Here is an 18,159-nt window from a genome sequence, read left to right as displayed (position 1 = left end):
TTTTAAGCTGTTGGCCACAACATCCATTTTATATTCCTCTTTGTCACTGTCAAGCAATTTGAAGGAAGTCAAGCGACTTTTTAATTTCCTTAACTTCCTCAGCCATCATTGGTTTTCACAGGTGAGTACCTTAGTCAGCTGATAACCGGCCAGCTATAAGTTCCAGCAGCTGTTAGTTTAGCAACTTGTTCGCTAGTTAGCAAATAGCTCTGAAATGGACAAGCGGAAGCGCGTGGATGGTTGGAACAGAAAAAGCTTTGATCAGTGGTTGTTGATCAATGGTCATGAGAATTTGCATATTGATGATCAAGGAACTGACCTCCCAGCTCATTGTTCCTTCAGTGAGCTGGTTTCAGTCATTATGCAAATGTACTGTTTATAAGATTGGCGAAACCTGCAGTCAGCTGAGACTGAAGAAGTCACTTGGATGAGTGATGAAATGTTTCTCTCACTGAAAACGCTACGTCCAGATGAACAGAATCAAACACTTGAAACACTTCCTTTATTTGAATAAATCAGGTGCCCTCTGAAGATGTTATGTAATTTCTTGACTCAGCACTCTTCTCATACTTCACAGAACCACCATTCAACATTTCACTTCATCATGCATGCTTAGAAAAAGTGCCTAACCCTCCTGCCTGCATCCTCGGTCAGGCCCGCAACTTCACATCAGAAGCTCATACAATGGTTGCAGTGCGCATATCTTAACAACATCATTAAGGCAGTAATGTCCATTGTTTTATGGTAATTATCCGTGCCTTGTTATTGAAAGGCTCATTGTTCTGATGATGGCCAGGTCATAAATAAACTTTATGAAGAGCTCTGTGTGACCACTAAACTGCTACTGATGATGGAGAGATGGGGAATGCCAAGGCTATTCAGATAAAAGAGTTCGCCCACTCTGGTGTGACAGTGTGTGTGTGTGTGTGTGTGTGTGTGTGTGTGTGTGTGTGCCTGGTGAAAGAATTCCACCTCCTGTGGAATGTCAGGCTTTGTGAGGACACAGTCTTCAACTTCTCTTCTTTGTTCTCAGCTTCAGCTTTAGAGATTTGTTACAGGTGCCCAGGGTCCACTGCCTTCTGTACATAAATTGATGCTCTTATGATTCCAGAGAAAATAATTAGGACAAAAGGATATTAATACTGATTATTTATTACTTTATTTATTACCTAGAGTATGTTGTGGTTATAGTGAAAATTTACAACTTCTCTTAAAACAAACCCCAAACCTGAAGTCAGTATTAAGATAAGGCTTAGGAGGGTGCTAGCTTAAGTTTCTCGGCCAGGTTGGAAGCTTTTGTTTTGTACTGTGTTTTGTTTTGCTGACTTTAATTTCATTTTTATTTTTTGTCTTTGGTTTAGAAACCTAAAACAGCTAAGTTAAACTTATTGATTCAAATTAGGAAAAGATCGGGGTATGGGTTACAATATGTCTCTGTACAGTTATAACCCTGCATGTTGAAAACTGACTTTTTTAGCTAGCTAGTGTATTTAAATGTCCTCAATAACCATCTCTATATTTAAGAGGTTCTGAGGTAGAGCCTGCTGTTGCCATAACCTGGTGTATCACAACAATAATAAAAGCCATCTTGTGTGTCTCTCTGAGATGCTGACAGCACTGTTGCACCAGCAGTATTGGATGCTCTGGTACTGAGAATAGGCTGTTGTTTTACCGAGCATTCCTGTTGGTATTAAAACAATTTGATTAACTCCTAATTGCTAAGCTAAAAGGACAGGCTTGAAGCAGGTATTAAATGAACACTCTGAGAGGTGGAGATATGCACTGGAGAAGAGAAATGAAGTCAGTAAGTTTGTCAATGAGAGGGAAGCATGTGGAAAGGTGAACATGGAGTGAGTAGAGCTAGTGAAGGTAGATGAGTTTAAATACTTGGGTTAAAACATCCAAAACTATGGAGAGTGCACAAGAGAGGAGTGCAGGCAGGGTGGAGTGGATTGAGGTGAACATCAGGGGTGAATTGTGAGAGAAGGATACCAGCAGGAGTGAAAAGGACGTTTACAAGATGGTACTGAGACCTGCCATGATGTATGGTTTGCTGACAAAAAGACAGAGGTGGAGTAACTCACTGACGTTTGTCAGTGAGAACCTTAAAGATATTAAGATTTTCACAGGGACTGACCAGAACGGACAATGAGTATATCAGAGGGACAGCTCATGGTGAGCGGTTTGGAAACAAAGTTAGAGAGATAAGGTTGAAGAGGGAGCTGACAGGCAGGAGGATAACAGGAAGACCTCAGAAGAGGTCCATGTAGTGAAGCAGGACAAGTAGAGAGTTTGTGTGACAGAAGAGGACTGGTGATAGGGTGAGGAAAAGGCAGACCACTTGCTGTGGTGACCCCTAAATGGAGCAGCTGGAATAAGAAGAAGACTTTTTGAGTACCAAGTCTCTCTTACAATGCCTTTAGTATCGTCTAATTTGGCTACAAATGGACTACTTGATGTATTAGGGCAGGGGTGTCCAACTCCAGTCCTGGAGAGTGACTGTCCTGCAGCTTTTAGATGAATCCTTGTTCTGACACAAATCTTCTAAAAAAAGGTACTAAAACATGAAAACCTTTATGATGACAGTCTTATTTCACAGCTTGCAGCAATCCTAGCGAATACCCCTGTCAGTCACGTGTTTCATAACTGAGTAAACAGTTAAAGTGCATAGAATGACACACACTTGTTTAAAGTAGCTTGTAAGCAAAAACATGTTCCTTGAACCATTTTTTGAGCTTCAATAGGAAATATTATTTTGGACCTTATGTTGTCTTTTTATGCCAATAAAAGTAGAACAGTGCTGTTTCAACAGGAAATCTGGATTGTCCATAATAAATGAAACATTCAAGACCACAGTCCTTCCTCTAAAGTCCCAACTTTCTTCACCTTCATTCCCACTTAACCAAATCATTCACGCACCCTTGTATTGTACAGTAATTATGGTACAAGGTGTTGGTTTACAACACTCAAAGCTACTTAGCACTGACTACCATTGGCCAAATGGGCAGTTTCAGCTTTATAGTTACACAATCAAAACCCATCCAAGTACATCAACTGCTTTTATTAGATTAGAGCAAACCGCCAGCCATTATCACACACATTCACACACACACCTGTCATTTCATTCCAGAAGCAGTTTTGGTGGGGAAAAATACCAAACTTGTAGGCTGTGTGATTGTTTTTCATTGCGGTGTCACTGTGTCTGTCGTCAGCTGAGAGAGCAAACCTGCTCCAGGTACAAACTAAAGGCTCAGTTTCTGTTTTCTGCTGTATACATCTTAGACTTTGTTTGTGTGTGTACATGTTTAAACAAGAGTGTGTACTTCCAGATAATTTCCAGCTAACTTCTCCACACCCTGCTGATCATGCAAAATAAAATATTTTTCAACTGAAACTTTGGCTTTACCCCGACACACCTTGCTTGTGAGGATAAAGCCTTGCGTGCATGACACCCTGCTTGCATGTACTTTTCTTTAACAGCAGCCCCTGGATTTGCGTTTTAAGTGACTGAATACTTTTTTTCCCTCTAATGTCCGAACCAAGACGGGTACATTAAAAAGATAGGACAGTTACTTCATAAAGAGAATAAAAAGTAGACAAAGCTATCTATATTTTGAGCACCAAATGCAAAAGGTTAAACAGGTTTGATGTGCATTATTCTACCGTATGTGGTCCAGAATTCAGAGTGTCCTTTTAGCAGAAAGATAACAAATGGAAGGCAGATAGCGGTGACAAAGAAAGAATGATTGTATGACAGCCTTGAACTCTCTGGCTATGAACTCTCACATTTTCCCTCTCTCCTGCTCTCTTCCAGCTGTGTGCAGTTGTGGACATGTATTCATTGCAGGAAGAATGTTTGAGGAAATGGGAAACGTTTTCCAGATGGTTGGGCTCATGGCCCTGCTCAGCTGCAGCAGTGTGAAAATGATCTGACTGCTACCCATACATATGCCAAAAACATGTGGAAACGTGCATAACATACATGTAATAGAGGCGTGGGCAGTTAATTTTCCCAAAGGGCCACATGAGAAACTGAAAGTGTTGGCACTGCACCAATAAATTAAAATCAGTTCTGCTCAGTAGTATTTTTATTTCTTCATTAAGTGCTACTTATTAGAGTAGATGTTACAATCAGACAATGAAAAACAAAACAGACATAGTTAAAAAAAACTAATTAATCAAAATTCCAAAAACCATTTGTGAACAAAAAATTGCATGTTTCTGCAAAACGTCATAGACTTTCAACTTTATACAAAGTGCTATTGCTAATGTTATTGTTGTTTAATTACTCCATTTGTAGTGTTTTTTGTATTCAGTGAAAAGAATCCTCTTTTTTTTTTTACTTGAAAAAGTGAATTAACACTTTGAGAAAAGTTTACTTGTTATTGTGATTTTTGGGGAAATCACAAAGCTGGGATGACTGCTCCATCCCTGGATGTGTAATGCTTGCTAAGAAATCCTTGTTGCTTACGCAGCTTTGCTAGCAATAGTTCACATGTGCACATTTACTTTGGCTCAGTTAAGTTTTTGTTTTACTCTGCATGTTTAGTCACATAATGGTGGTTAAAATTAAAGTTTATAAACAGAACAATGTGCTCTCCCCAACTAATCACATTTACCTCTGATATCAGTAAAAAAAACAACAACAACAAAACCAACTTTGAAATCCATGTCTTGTTAAAAGTTTTACATTCTGCAATTATATTTCATTTTTTAATGTCAGGTGACATCTTGCAGGGCTAGGAAACTCAGATCTTACAAAAACATAATAAAACTGATAAAACTGTATCATGATGTAGACCTCTCTGCTTTGAATCATACTTGTTATTAATCTCTGTCTCTCTTCCACAGCATGTCTTTAATTCTATCTTCCTTCTCTCACCTCAACTGGTCGAAGCAGATGGCCCCGCCCCTCCCTGAGCCTGGTTCTGCTGGAGGTTTCTTCCTGTTAAAAGGAAGTTTTTCCTTCCCACTATCGCCAAAGTGCTTGCTTATAGGGGGTCATATGATTGGTGGGTTTTTCTCTCTATGCATTATTGTTTTTTCTCAAAGTGTTAATCCACTTATAATATAAAGCACCTTAAAGGTGACTGTTGTTGTTATTTGGCGCTGTATAAATAAAATTGAATTGAATTGAATGATTTCCCACAAAAAAAAGAGTCAGTCATTAAGCCCTTCTTTGATGGGGAGTTTGGTGGGTGAAAGGTGGAAAAACTGCATGATGTATATTTATTTATTTCCCATTAACAAAGACTGTATGGTATAATGTGCTATACATGGCCACGTTGCAGGACCAATCAGATAGTGAGGTTTCCTCCACCATCCTTTACATCCATCTCCATCTACTAAGCCCCGCATCCATATTCTGCTTGTTTTGTAAGCATCGCACCCCAAACTTTAAATGTTATTTTACAGTGTATTTGTTGCTTATTACCAACAAATTTCAATAAATGGTAGAAAGAGTATGACCTTTTGTTTAAAGTGCTTAATATTACTTACTCTTACAATTAATAATTTGTCTGATGATGTTTCATAAGCAAAACAAATGCTTATATGTTCACTTTTTAGGGGAAAATCACTGCTAACTTTGGAGAAGAAAGTTAGCAGTGATTGGTGCCTTTTGGTAATGGCTTGTGTTTTGGTTTCATATCAGAAGAGCATAAAAAAAATTACAGGTCGAATGAATGAGGGGGTCACACATGAGTATGTGTAAAACAAGAATGAGTTCCTAGAATATACTGTCTATCCATTCTCAGACTATTTCAGTGAGATTCATTTGTAAGTGTTGCACTTGTGAAATGTTGCAGAAATGATTATGTGCTGAATAAAAACAGAAAACAGTGCAATCAGTGCTCACTTTCTCATTGCTTTCCTATCCCACATTGCTAGCTGCTGTCATGAGTGTATTTTGTGTTTGGGTTTCAAAAATCTTCCAAATAATTGCTTTAATTGGTTCAGCCTGTTTCAGTGGTGCAAATTCCAACAGTACAGCAAGAGTCGCATTTAATATTTTTATTAAGACTATCCCCACGCTATCATGTGATCTACTAAGGTCAAATGACCCAAGAACTGAGTTAAAGCGTCTGGGAAGGGATCTCAAAACTTGATTTTAGATGGCAGACAGTTGGTGTCGTAAGCCACCACTTCTGTTCAAAGATGATTGTTCACAGTGGACATAGATGCCTTCTTTCACTCCTCTTTCAAACCATCTGTCTTCTCTGTCCAAAATGTGGACATTGGCATCCTCGAAAAAGTGACCTTTGTCCTTTAGATGCAGATGGGAGTCGAGTCTCGTCCTATAGAGATGGCTTTTCTATGTCATGCCATACCTTCTTTACACTCTTTCATCAAGTAATTTAATCAGAATGTTTCTAAATCTTTAGTATGGTTTAAGATTTCTTTGTTTATCTTAATGTTTCAATAAGTTTTATACAGATCTAGATCCTCTCAGGACATTGGTAAGACCCCAGAGAGCTGTTTTCTGGTCCGAACCACTTGTGTTTAGAGAACAGACTGCCTGCTTACCATCTTAAGTAACCAGCAGACCTCAGTCTTTTTCCTTCTCTCCCTCTCTTTGTCTTTCTCTCCAGGCTGTGAAATATTCATGAAAGAGGGAGGTGATGAGGTGGTGGAGGTGAAGTGTGTAGGGATGAAGGGAAGACGATGCTCTAGCCTCGATTAAGTATTTACACCACCCCTGACCATCTGGACGGAGGCAGAAACACAGAGAGAACAAAGAGACAGAAGGGAAAGAAATAAAATGTTCTGAATTAATCTAAAATAAATAAAGTTGAAGTGAGGGGAGGATGAGTTAAAGAAGGAAAGAGAAGGACAAGGGAAATGAAACACGCTGTCTTGATTAAGCCCAAAAGCGTGTTTCTACTTTGTGGCTCTCTCATGGTTTAGTTTGGGGAAATGTGATCTGGACCCCAGGGAGAGCTAATCATCAACACATTTGTAATGGTGGAATGACTGTGTGTGTGTGTAAGGTTGCACACACACACACACACACACACACACACACACACACACACACACACACACACACACACACACACACACACACACACACACTCCGCTTCTGAAACAAACTGATTAAGGAGGCATCAAAGTGGGAAGTGAGCTAGAGCTGTGATGCTACCCCTGGACTAAAAAAGCCTCAAAGCAACAACTTCAAAACACTGAGTCAAATTAAAGCAGATACACAATTAGCTGTATGGATTTATCGCTGGTTTCACTGCCTCTGTACTCTCTACTTGCCTCTCTATGTTACTGTTCACTGCTTTGATCAGCCACAACTTTAAAACCACCTGCTTGCATATCCAACAATACGAGCAGATGCTTCAGCACCTGTAGGATTTCCAATTCTTGCAAGACTTTCCCTGCTTATTCCAGGGCATTGACGGAGTGTATAAAAAAGATGGCTTCAGCCCATCTTGACATTACTGTTAGTCACAAGGTAGCTGTTTAAATTTATAGAAGTCCATAATTTGCTTCACTAACTTTGTCTCTAAACTGGTCACCCTGAGCTGTCCTTCTGATATACTCTTTTATAATCCTCTCCATCATGTTCACTCCTAGTGGAAATCTTAATATCTTCAGCGCTGCCACCTCGCTACAATTCACAATGTCATCTATGAACCTCATAGTCCACAGAGACTTCAGCCTGACCTCATCTGTTTATCTGCCAATCACCACTGCAAGCAGGAAGCAGCTCAGAGGTGTAATTGCACTCCCACCTTGAATCATTGCTACCGCACACCTCAAGACAGTGTTGCTGTCCTCTAGGTGTCTCCATCAACAGTCTTAAACCAAAAACATTGCATCTGTATTGTTCTGTAGTGCATGAAGCTATAATGCTGCTCACTGACTGTCACTACTCTTCTTAACCTTGCTTTCTCATAGCTTCATCATATGGCTCATCATTGTTATCCCTCTTTTACTTACAACACCACTGCACATCACTCTTGTTCTTAAGAACTGGCAGCAATACACTCCGTCTGCATTCCTCATGCATTCTTCTATTTCCTTTTCACTCCCCGATATTGTGTTAAAATGTGGTCAAAGAATCCATCGCCCTCTGTCCTAGACATCCCCATTCTTTCCAGCTCTGTAGCCAAGCTGACAAAGAGTCAGGGTTGTGTTTAACCATACCTTGTAATGACATCATGAATTTCATTACAAATAAAATTTGTTAATGTTTTAATCTTATCTTTTATCTTACCTTCATGATGAATCTATCACCATTATCTATCACAGGCCTTCAAGGTGTCAGTAATTAAACTATTACTTAAAAAGCCATCACTGTAGCTGTGAAACTAATTATGGGCTAATCTCCATTTGTCTTTTATCTTAAAAATTTTTGTAACACTAACTGTAAAACAGCTAACTGATCATTTGCAAAGGTTAGTAAGGTAGTTTAATATAAGGTTGTTTATTAGCTCCTCTTACTTTTCTTTAAAGAGTACTGGAAACCACATACATTATAATATACTCTTAGAAGTGAAAATGAATAAAAAGAGAAACAAAGAAATCCATACACATCTATAATATTACACAAAAAAATTTAATTTTGGCTGAACTGATGTTTTCCATATTTATTTATTAATTTTAAAATTGAACATCATCTATTAAAACTGGCTCTGTGGTTATAGTTGATAAGACAGTTGTGCATATCTGACAACTGAGCAGTACATGATGCACATGCTGTCAGCAGTTGTGTTTGTGAAACCATGGTGTGCTTGATGTACTGTACATAGAAGTGCCAGGCTGTCAGACGATCTATTCATCCATAATGAAACAGTGAAGCCCCCCAGCACGATGGCTACCAGCCCTCTTCGCCTCTTCAAAAGATGTGTGAAGATGGCATGAATTATAAATACCCCCTCCACTCTAACACCAAAACCGTGTTTATGGGAGTGTGTGATGAGCATAGGAGGACATGGATTACATATTGGTATCCTGGGTTAGATCATTTTAGAGTAATGGATGAGAAAGTGAAAATGTGATCCACATGGGTTTTTAAAGTGCAATTAAATATTTATTTTAAGAAATAAAGTAGTAAAAGTTTAGTTGGGGCTAAATATATTTTAAAGCAAAACTGAGGGTAAAATGCTTGCATTTGACTAGTGTGAGCTGCAGTCCCATAAGCAGTAGCTCTAAGAGGTGAAGCTTTAAACAGCCAGTGTTTGAACCAGTGTGCAACAAGAGCAATTGTAGTATGTATCCTCCTTTTATTTGTTTTTGTATAAACATGAATTCACTCATAATCTGACCAAAATATCACATTGTAACACATACTCGCCACCAGATCGCAAACAGAGGACAGACTCTGCCCAACATGTGAAGTTCTACGTATCATCTAAAAATAAGAAACACTTGCACGGAGTATTCAAAGCCAAAAAAGTGAAGTGCACATCTGCTCCTTCAGTGTGAGGATCAAAAAGGTTTACTGAGTTTTTCATGGCTCCACTCAGAGCAACACAGAGTCTAAAGATGAGTTCTGTCAGCCTGCAGTCGTCACGTTGTTTGGTAATGCACTGGCAAAATCCTCACATCTTTGCCTAATCTCCAAGCGCCTTTCTTTCTGTTTGCTCTGAAGCTCTACCTGATGTAAAAAATAAATAAATGAATAAATAAATAAATAATACATGGTAGAAGACCTTACATATCCTGTTTTGGTGTCCTTGAGCAAGACTGAGTGGGAATATATCGTGGGTTTATGTATTGCCTTGCATTCTCTACACTGTCCGCCATTGTCAAACGCTTTAGAGACCAGGACTGAAAAATATTAAAAGCTGAGTGATGGAGTAGAATTTTTTTTACATTATATAGGGTCATCGGTGCTTCCAGTAGCTAGCTATTTAATTCATGTTCATATCTTGAAATTAACGCACTAAACGTTTTGATTTGCGCCTGACTCCAAAGTGTTGTGGTTTCCACATTTGCCTTATGAGCAACAATCCATGGGTGAGTCCTGGGAAGAAACACAAATTCTTTTAGGGTTACAACAGGAAGGACATCCAGTGTAAAAAAAACCAACCCAAAATACCCTGCCAAATCAAGCACGCAACACTGTGATGTGCTGTGGCAAGCCTTTGTCAAATTAAGCAGCAGCCAAAAGTAGCTTTAAAGGTAATGGAATGAGTGTTTTACCAGAATTGACAATCTGATAATAATACATATTTTTGTTTGACTGGCTACTTTAAGTATTTTAAAAGAGCCAGAATGAGCAGGATTTAGAAATTATGTTACCCTTTCAGCAATGTTTCAACTAGTTTTTGTATGTAACACCAAGCATGTTTTCAAAAAGTCAAAGTGTGTCAAGACTACAAAGACAAACAAAGCTTCAGAGTTCTTGGAGGGAGATTAGAGCAGCGAGCAGGAGGCAAAGAAAACTGGTTTTATCTACAGGCTTGAAGGTGGACATTCAAAACACATGTTCAGACATCACATTTAGACCTTAGTTGCTTAGAGCTAAAACACCTAACCCACAGTAGTACAAAACTCTGACTGCAACTCTGGCGAATGGAAAAATATTATGACATTACTGCTGATACATAAGCAATTATTGGCCGAGGCCTAAACAAAATGAAAAGACAATGAATCAGGGAAAGACAACCTGTTGCCAAGAGGTATTCGCGTTGCCTTACACGGATGAATCTGAGTAATCTTTGTACAAGTAAATATTGTATTTTAACATGTGGACTTGTGGAAACACAAGTAAAAGATTCATGCCTGTTGCCACTTTTCCCTTCTCCCTTCACAAAGAGCCATTCTCATGAGTCAAGATGTTTGGAGCTGTTTTATCAGCCATGCTATAGCATGGGTCCTTGAGCCAGTCATACCAAAATGAAAGACAGACATGTAGAAATCCTCCAGTGTCTTCCAGAATAAATATAAAGATAAATATAAGGAATAAGACAAAGAAAAATAAGGATTTTTGTTAAACTACAAGATTACCACTTGTTTATCTGTTTGATTAAAAGAAAACAGTCTTGACTGTTAGAGAAAAACTGCAAGGCAGCTCAATGTGTGCAGTTAGCCAATGGCTTAGAGGCCTTTCCCATGTTTTCTCCAAGGTAACCACATCACGACATGTTTATGCCTTTGTTTTGGTAAGTCACGGTTACTCACGGATGATCTTTAGCATTCAGTGTACCAGGCTAGTCTCACAGAAACATTTGAACATATGTTTTCAATTCAAGATTCAAGGCTCTTTACTGTCATTATGTAAGCACATATTAAGGCAATATAGCAATTCAGGCATCTTATACATCACTTTGTTTACCTGGAGAACAAGTCCCAGGTCTGTCACACAATGCCTTGTCACTCTGATATACACCTAACCAAGTAGTTTTGGTGACTAAAATTAACCGATCAGTAACAAAAACAGTAGCAAGTTGAATACAATGGGCACAAATCTAGCTTTGTGTCCACTGTCAAACCACTTTCGTGGATCAAAGACTTGACTTCAAGTTCCATCACACCAGACATCTCCATAATTAAAATGTCTGCCTTTCTGTGCAACAGGATTGAATGTGGATGTCATTCTTGATTTTTGTCAGCTGTCCCCCAAATCCAATTAAAAGCGTCTCAAAAAGTCAGTAAGCAGCGCTTGAGTTTAGGTCATTTTGTTAAACTGCTTTTTCTGACAGTCAAACAGTTATTCCTATATGAAAACGGTAAGTGTGTGAAGTGTCGGGGTCAAGCATTCAAGGCCATCATAGTACAATTAATCACTGTTACTAGTAAATACAGCAGAATCTTAATGCTAACTTTGGTCCTTTTTTTAAGAGTATACATGAATCATACTGACTAATTTGTATCCAAGATTGTTGGGTCAGTCATAAATATTAAGTGAAAGTGTTCCACTAGGTACCAGTATATTTTGCTTATACTCAGGCGATAATATGACCTCAGTTCATTAACTCATCTGTCCTGGAAATTCTTTTCTCCTCTCACTGTTGTTAACTTTACCCCCGTGTGAAACCTGGCTTCTAGATGAACACCACCTGACAGGGTAAGACGGCAAACCCATTCATCCTCCCCCATCTTTCTCATTTGATCCTACAGCCTTGGGACTTCAAAGCCTATAGGCCGTAGAAATGTGGTTGTCTATGCACCATCCCAAACTAACAGCTACAAAGGATTTGAGTTACACCCCACAGATAATGCCTAACAAGACACGGTCAGATAGCTGTATGGATACTGCTAATTTCATGGAAATTCCTGTTTTTGGACAGTGATGGCAGCAGGCAGGAGGCCAGCTTCTCCTCTCTCTAAATTCAGTGTGAACTGGATCTAAACTGGCAGTGATTTGGAGGATTTTTTCTTTCTTGAATGAGCTGTCCAGTAGAGAGTCCCCAGCATTATTCATACAGTGCAACAATTAAATCATCAACAGGGGAAGGGGAAAAATATGTACATTATTCATATCAGTCCTCCAGGGGGACAAACAGTCAGAGCTAATGAGAGGCTGAAGCTTTGAAGTCATGGAGTCCTCGGTGAGGTGAATGGCATGAATTAAGTACAATCATCAGACACATTTTGCTCTATATGAATATCTTCTAGATGTCTAATTTTAGCTAATATTTTGTCTGTGTTCTAAGTTTTTATTAGGAAATTTGAATATAATTAAGTCCCTCTACCCCATTATCTACAAGGTCAGGCTCAGTTCCATTTCAGCACTCAGAAAGCTGTGGGAGAGGAAGTAAATTTAGTTGAAGGTTAATATTCTATGGGAATATATGTTTGCAAACAAGATGTACTTGTTGTCAAGTGGTGTGGAATGGATACATTGTATTTTCCACTGTTCAAATGTGAGAGAAGTGAGAAGGGTTTTTGGTGAGCAAGTGCTTTGCTAAATAGAGGAAGCAGTGCCAGCCAGACTTGACCCCTTTCCCTGGCACTGCTGTTGCCAGCCATCCTGCCCTGTGCCATGCTGATATGCTATCTGCCCAAACAGATGCCTGCTCTGGCCTCACAGCGCCACTCTCCGGTCCACCACTTTAGTTGTAGCTGCCTGCTGATGTTTTGTCCGCCCTAGCGCTCTGTTTCACCCTTGTCTCACCCTTGTCTCCTTGAAGAGGCACGCGGAGAGATAACTAGACCAGTGCTGACCTTCCTGTTCAAGGGAAGCGATTTGCTGATGAAAGGTCTGCACGACAGTGGGGCCAGACATGACATAAAGACATCCAGCAAGAGCACACATGGTGTCTAAACGATCAGCTTACCGCCACAGTGAGCTTTCCAGGACCTTGGTGGAGTCAGCGTGGTAGTACTTGGTTAGGATAAGGATGACCTGCAAAAACACATGGTGGAGAGAGAGACATTTAGACAGTTATTTAGAGAACTTTTTAGTTAGTGAAATTAGAGCTAAGTTTTAGGTAGCTGCGATTAGACTTACAAGCAGCTGCCCAAAACCTCAACATGATGACAAGGCGAGGCTTTATCTGCACTACTTCAAGTCACTAAGGTGGACTTAGTGATTCTAGTTTTTTGTACTAGTAATGTTCGTCGTGACTAATAAACTAGCTGTTTAAAGGGGAAAAAATCTGATCTGAGCATAATCAAACAGATTAGGTTAAAGCTATTTGAAACTATTAATTACACTCATCTATAATCAATATAGATCACTTTCCACAAGCTATAACACTGCAAACAGCAACCACACCCCGTATCACATTAGTTAGCATTAGCTAGCAGTGTGGCCGACCTTAGCAGTGCTTTCACCTGCAGTCTTTGTTTCCTGAATGATAATGTCCATACCTTCATGCAGACTGTGGTTACACATGGTTTTGATTGCATGGTTATACGTGGGATTATTCTGACACCAGTGACATACATCATTTTTTTTACATCAAAGCAATGCAGAACCAGGCCTCTAATCGCATCAGTTTACTTTTCTTCACACTCATTTATAACTTGTCAGAGAGAGAGGGAGAGAGAGGCACAGTTGTATTTCAGGCTGCAGGTGGCAGGTTTGTGGCAAGTGGCATCACAATATCTTTGACCCAACGGGTAACTTCTACATGAACAAAATAAGAATAATGCATTTAATACACTAACAGGGTAACTAGGAATTTTAGCCTTTAGATTTGTGTGGTTAAATGGCAGTTATGAGACAATGATCATGTTATGGAGAAACGCAAAAGTAAAGCAATGAGTAAAGTGTAAAACAAATTGCTTTCTCCTGAGAGCAATTGAGGAATGTATTGCATTATTATTAAGAAACGTTTTCTGTGTAATTTGTGCAATACATTACCTACATTTTGAGTAATGATCCCAATACTGACCACAGCAAAGAGCGGAAATAATAGTAATGGATTGCATTTATATAGCACTTTTCGAGACCCTCAAAGTGCTTTACGATTCCACTATTCATTCACTCTCACACTGGTGGAGGCAGCTACAGTTGCAGCCACAGCTGCTCTGGGGCAGACTGACAGAAGCGAGGCTGCCATATCGCACCATCAGCCCATCTCCAGTAGGTGGTAGGTGAAGTGTCTTGCCCAAGGACACGATGACCAAGAGAGACAGAGCCGGGGATTGAACCGGCAACCTTCCGGTTACAAGATGAACTAACCAACCCTCTGAACCACCCTCGTCTGACCTTCAACATACAAATATTTAACCACACAGCATGCAATTCATTTGCATAAATGTAATTCAATTCAATTCTATTTATACAGCACCAAACCACAACAACAGTCACCTCAAGGCGACCTCACAATAATGCACCCCAACAATCACATTACTCCATATGAGCAAGCACTTTGGCGACAGTGGGAAGGAACTTCCTTTTAACAGGAAGAAACTTTTAGCAGAACCAGGCTCATGGAGGGGCAGCCATCTGCCACGACTGGTTGGGGTGAGAGAAGGAAGACGGGACAAAAGACATGCTGTGGAAGGGAGCGAGAGATTAATAACAAGTGTGATTCAATGCAGAGAGGTCTATTAACACAGAGTGAGTGAGAAAGGTAACTGGAAAAAAATACTCATGCGAATGCTCCAGCAGCCTACACCTATTGTACCTCAGGGTCACCTGAATCTAATGCCTTTGATATGCTGCTTAGTGGTGGTGACTTAGAGTAACTGAGAACCCGATGAGAATTGATAAGGAATCAAATCCATAAATGACATCAGTATTGGAACTGCTAAATTCGTAATAATTCCCATCCCAAATTATATCGTGTGTAATTTTCTCCCTTGTTTTTTGTCACTTTTGTATTGAGGCTCAAACACTCTTTGAGGGAATGTTTTTAATCCATACTTATATTTGAAAGCACCGCTGGTCAGTCAATACAACTGCATAAATGTGACGAATGAGTGGCCACTATTGAAACTAATCTCTCATATTCCTTATTTCAAGCATATGCAACCGCAGGGGAACTCCATCTGCACTGCTGCTGATTTTTATGCTGAGTTCTGCTTGAAGCTGCTTGGAGAAACTATTACCCTGAACAAATAATAGCATTGCTTGCCACTTTGCTTCCAAAGAGAGCAAATACAAAGCTTTTCTCCTCCCCTCCTTCTTGCACGTATGAATTAGCTTAAGCAGATTTTTGGGAGGGATGATTTGAAGATGAAATGTTTATTTTAAGTTAAATATAGATTTATTTTGGGCTTAGGGGACAGTTATACTATGGTTCTGATATTTCTCATAAAATAAAAAAAAAGATTAATATATATATAATATATATAATATAAATTAATATATTACTCATATGGCCAAGACATTTTGATCCAGGGCATAATCTGTGTGTGTCTGCACTGGATCAGAGATGCTTGTCTTTCATATTTTTTAGAACTCCTGTTCTTGACATCAAAGTCTACTGGGATTTGTGTTGCCATGGCAAGAGTACCAGTGGGTCAGGGATCACAGGAGGGCCTGGAGTTGTGATTGACAGGCTGGCTTACATTTCGAGGAGCAAGTGAAAATCCCAAGCGTGTCCTTAGGCAGAGGGGACTTGATTGGCCAAGGGGTCCAACCCACAGTCAGCTGCCAACAGCAATTCGTGAATGTGGCTGCTCTCAGAGAATCAAGCTGCAAACTGTACGACAGACTTTCCTGATACATCTTAATGTAGAAAGAAAGCACAGTCTGTATCACCATATTTTCTGTGGTGACCATACATAATTTTGGGTTTTATTTTCAGGTTGAAGGTCCTTGAATTTTTAAAAAACAATGACTGAAAAGACTGGGTGGCCTCTAAAAAATGAAGCAAGTACAGGAGGCAAGCGTCTGGTTGATTTCTTAGTCAGATAGGATGAAAGCAGTACTGTCTTGCTTGGCTGACTTAATAAGATGCTTGGCTGCAGGCCAACCATTTTATCAAATATATTTTCATCCCTGTCAGAACATTTAGCCTCATAAAATACCCTCTAGCATAAAGTAATGCCCAGAGCTTTCATAATGCCCTCTTGTGTCAGGAACCTCTAGCATTTAGGCTATGGTTAATAAAAAAGAAACACTGAAAATTTTAAAAGTCCTTCCTCTGAGGCATGGCAGGTGTTTAACTGTGTCTTGAAAGACTTTTCGTTGGTTGGTTTAGCTGTGGAGCTCCACAGCTGGGGAGAAACAGAAGCTTTGACTGTTCTACACCAATTTCCACAATGCAGACTGCCATCAAAGCCTCTCAGTGGAATCTTGAGGTGCTTGGCTCAAAGCAACCCAAACTCACGAGTCTCAACCCCAGTGGGGCTTGGCTTCCAAAGATGTTGATGGATTCCAGAAAACTGGAACAGAGGACATCTCCTTGAGCTGCAGGCTGCTTCCTGGGACTGATAACAACCCTGGTAGCAGCTTCGGTGTCAACGCCCAAGCTGCTTTCTGACTTTCACAAAAACTTTCTTTCCTGATGAGGGATCAGCATCCATATCTGACTGAGCATTCGTGTGGCCCTCTGAGTCACACAGCATGTAGCAAGTGTTCTCCAATTGCTCGTTGGCCTACTGTGACTCAAGCGGTGTCTCTGGAAACAGGCTGTCCGCCTCTGCACAGCTGTCCTTGTCCTAATGAGACACTGGTGCAAAGCTTCACACTCTTACTATGCAGGCAGATAGTCCCTTGACACAAGGATTAGATCTATCGTGCAGTACACTTAGTACTTTTGCTCCCCAAGCCATTCTTGCTTTTTTTTTAATCATTCACGTTCAAGCCTCCGGCTCAAGCCTTTGTTTTTATTGTAATATTGATTAACTTTTTTATATTGTTCATTAGATTGCTGAGAATCAAGCTGAAAGCTCGGCCCAGAATCTAAGTTGTCATGGATACACATCCTAAGATGCAGCAGGCACGTTTGTGGGCACCATACAAAAAGGTACTTTTACCTCTGCTTTATTTTATATCGTCTCTTATCATGTCACTATCACTATATTGATTTGCAATACTGGAGATACAGCAGAACAGCTTAACAATACATAAAGGCACAGCGAATTGGTTTCGTGGTTCAGCCAAGCGTTGCAGCGTATTCTGTCAATACATGCAGAACAGACATCATCTCCCAGAGCTAAGTTGGAAAAGCAGATCCTCATGAAAATGCATACCTCTACAGCCTTTTGGATTCTTGCTCACACACAAAATACATTTTGCCTGCGGCTTCTGAGTAAGCCCTGTCTACATTATACATCTATAATTATAGCTTTCTAAGAGTGGTACACATCAATTCCATCCACTGTCATGTGCATGAAAAGGAGAAGTGAAAAGAAAAACATCTTAACATCAGACCTGTTAGTCTTAGGTTTTCATCATTCATCCACATGGCCGTGCCAACAAAATATTCCGTTTCTTGATCCCCCTGTAGTGTCAGTCCTCAAGGCCCACATTCTGTTCAATTGGAAAATGATTTTTCTTTGGGGATGAAGTGGACAGGGCAAGGATGTATTTGGCTATAAATCACTACTGGCAGGAGGCAGGGAGAGCGTTTATTTGGCAGTAGCGTAGCTAGCCACATTGACAAAACTGCAGAACAACACAGGAGCCAGATGCTTGTATTGCCTCTAGTGTATGGAGCAGTATGATGACTATGACTACACTTGGCAGATACAGCGCATTGGACTAAAGGGCAAAATTGGCAAGGGCTAAGAATCCAACCAGAGCAGTATGAAAAAAAATCCTCGTCTTTTTAGAAAATACAGCACAATGCCTGCCAGTTG

General features: G+C 39.9%; 1 protein-coding gene across 3 annotated transcripts in view; it reads right to left on the bottom strand.

Moving 5' to 3' along the window:
• The window catches only part of sorcs2 (sortilin-related VPS10 domain containing receptor 2), a 359,359-nt gene that overhangs the window by 260,380 nt on the left and 80,820 nt on the right, over positions 1-18,159 (bottom strand). For all 3 annotated transcript variants that reach the window (XM_085267444.1, XM_085267445.1, XM_085267446.1), the window contains exon 2: positions 13,236-13,303. In XM_085267444.1, coding sequence (XP_085123570.1) covers positions 13,236-13,303 — 68 coding nt within the window. The remainder of the gene's footprint in view (positions 1-13,235; positions 13,304-18,159) is intronic.

This window comes from Mchenga conophoros, linkage group LG3 (genome assembly GCF_057382185.1).
Source record: "Mchenga conophoros isolate Kocher_MC1m ecotype Shallow Benthic linkage group LG3, M_conophoros_male_GT1.1, whole genome shotgun sequence".
Classification (NCBI taxonomy): Eukaryota; Metazoa; Chordata; class Actinopteri; order Cichliformes; family Cichlidae; genus Mchenga; species Mchenga conophoros.
The sequence above is the reverse complement of the archived record's forward strand: the minus strand, read 5'-3'. Positions and strand labels throughout refer to the sequence as shown.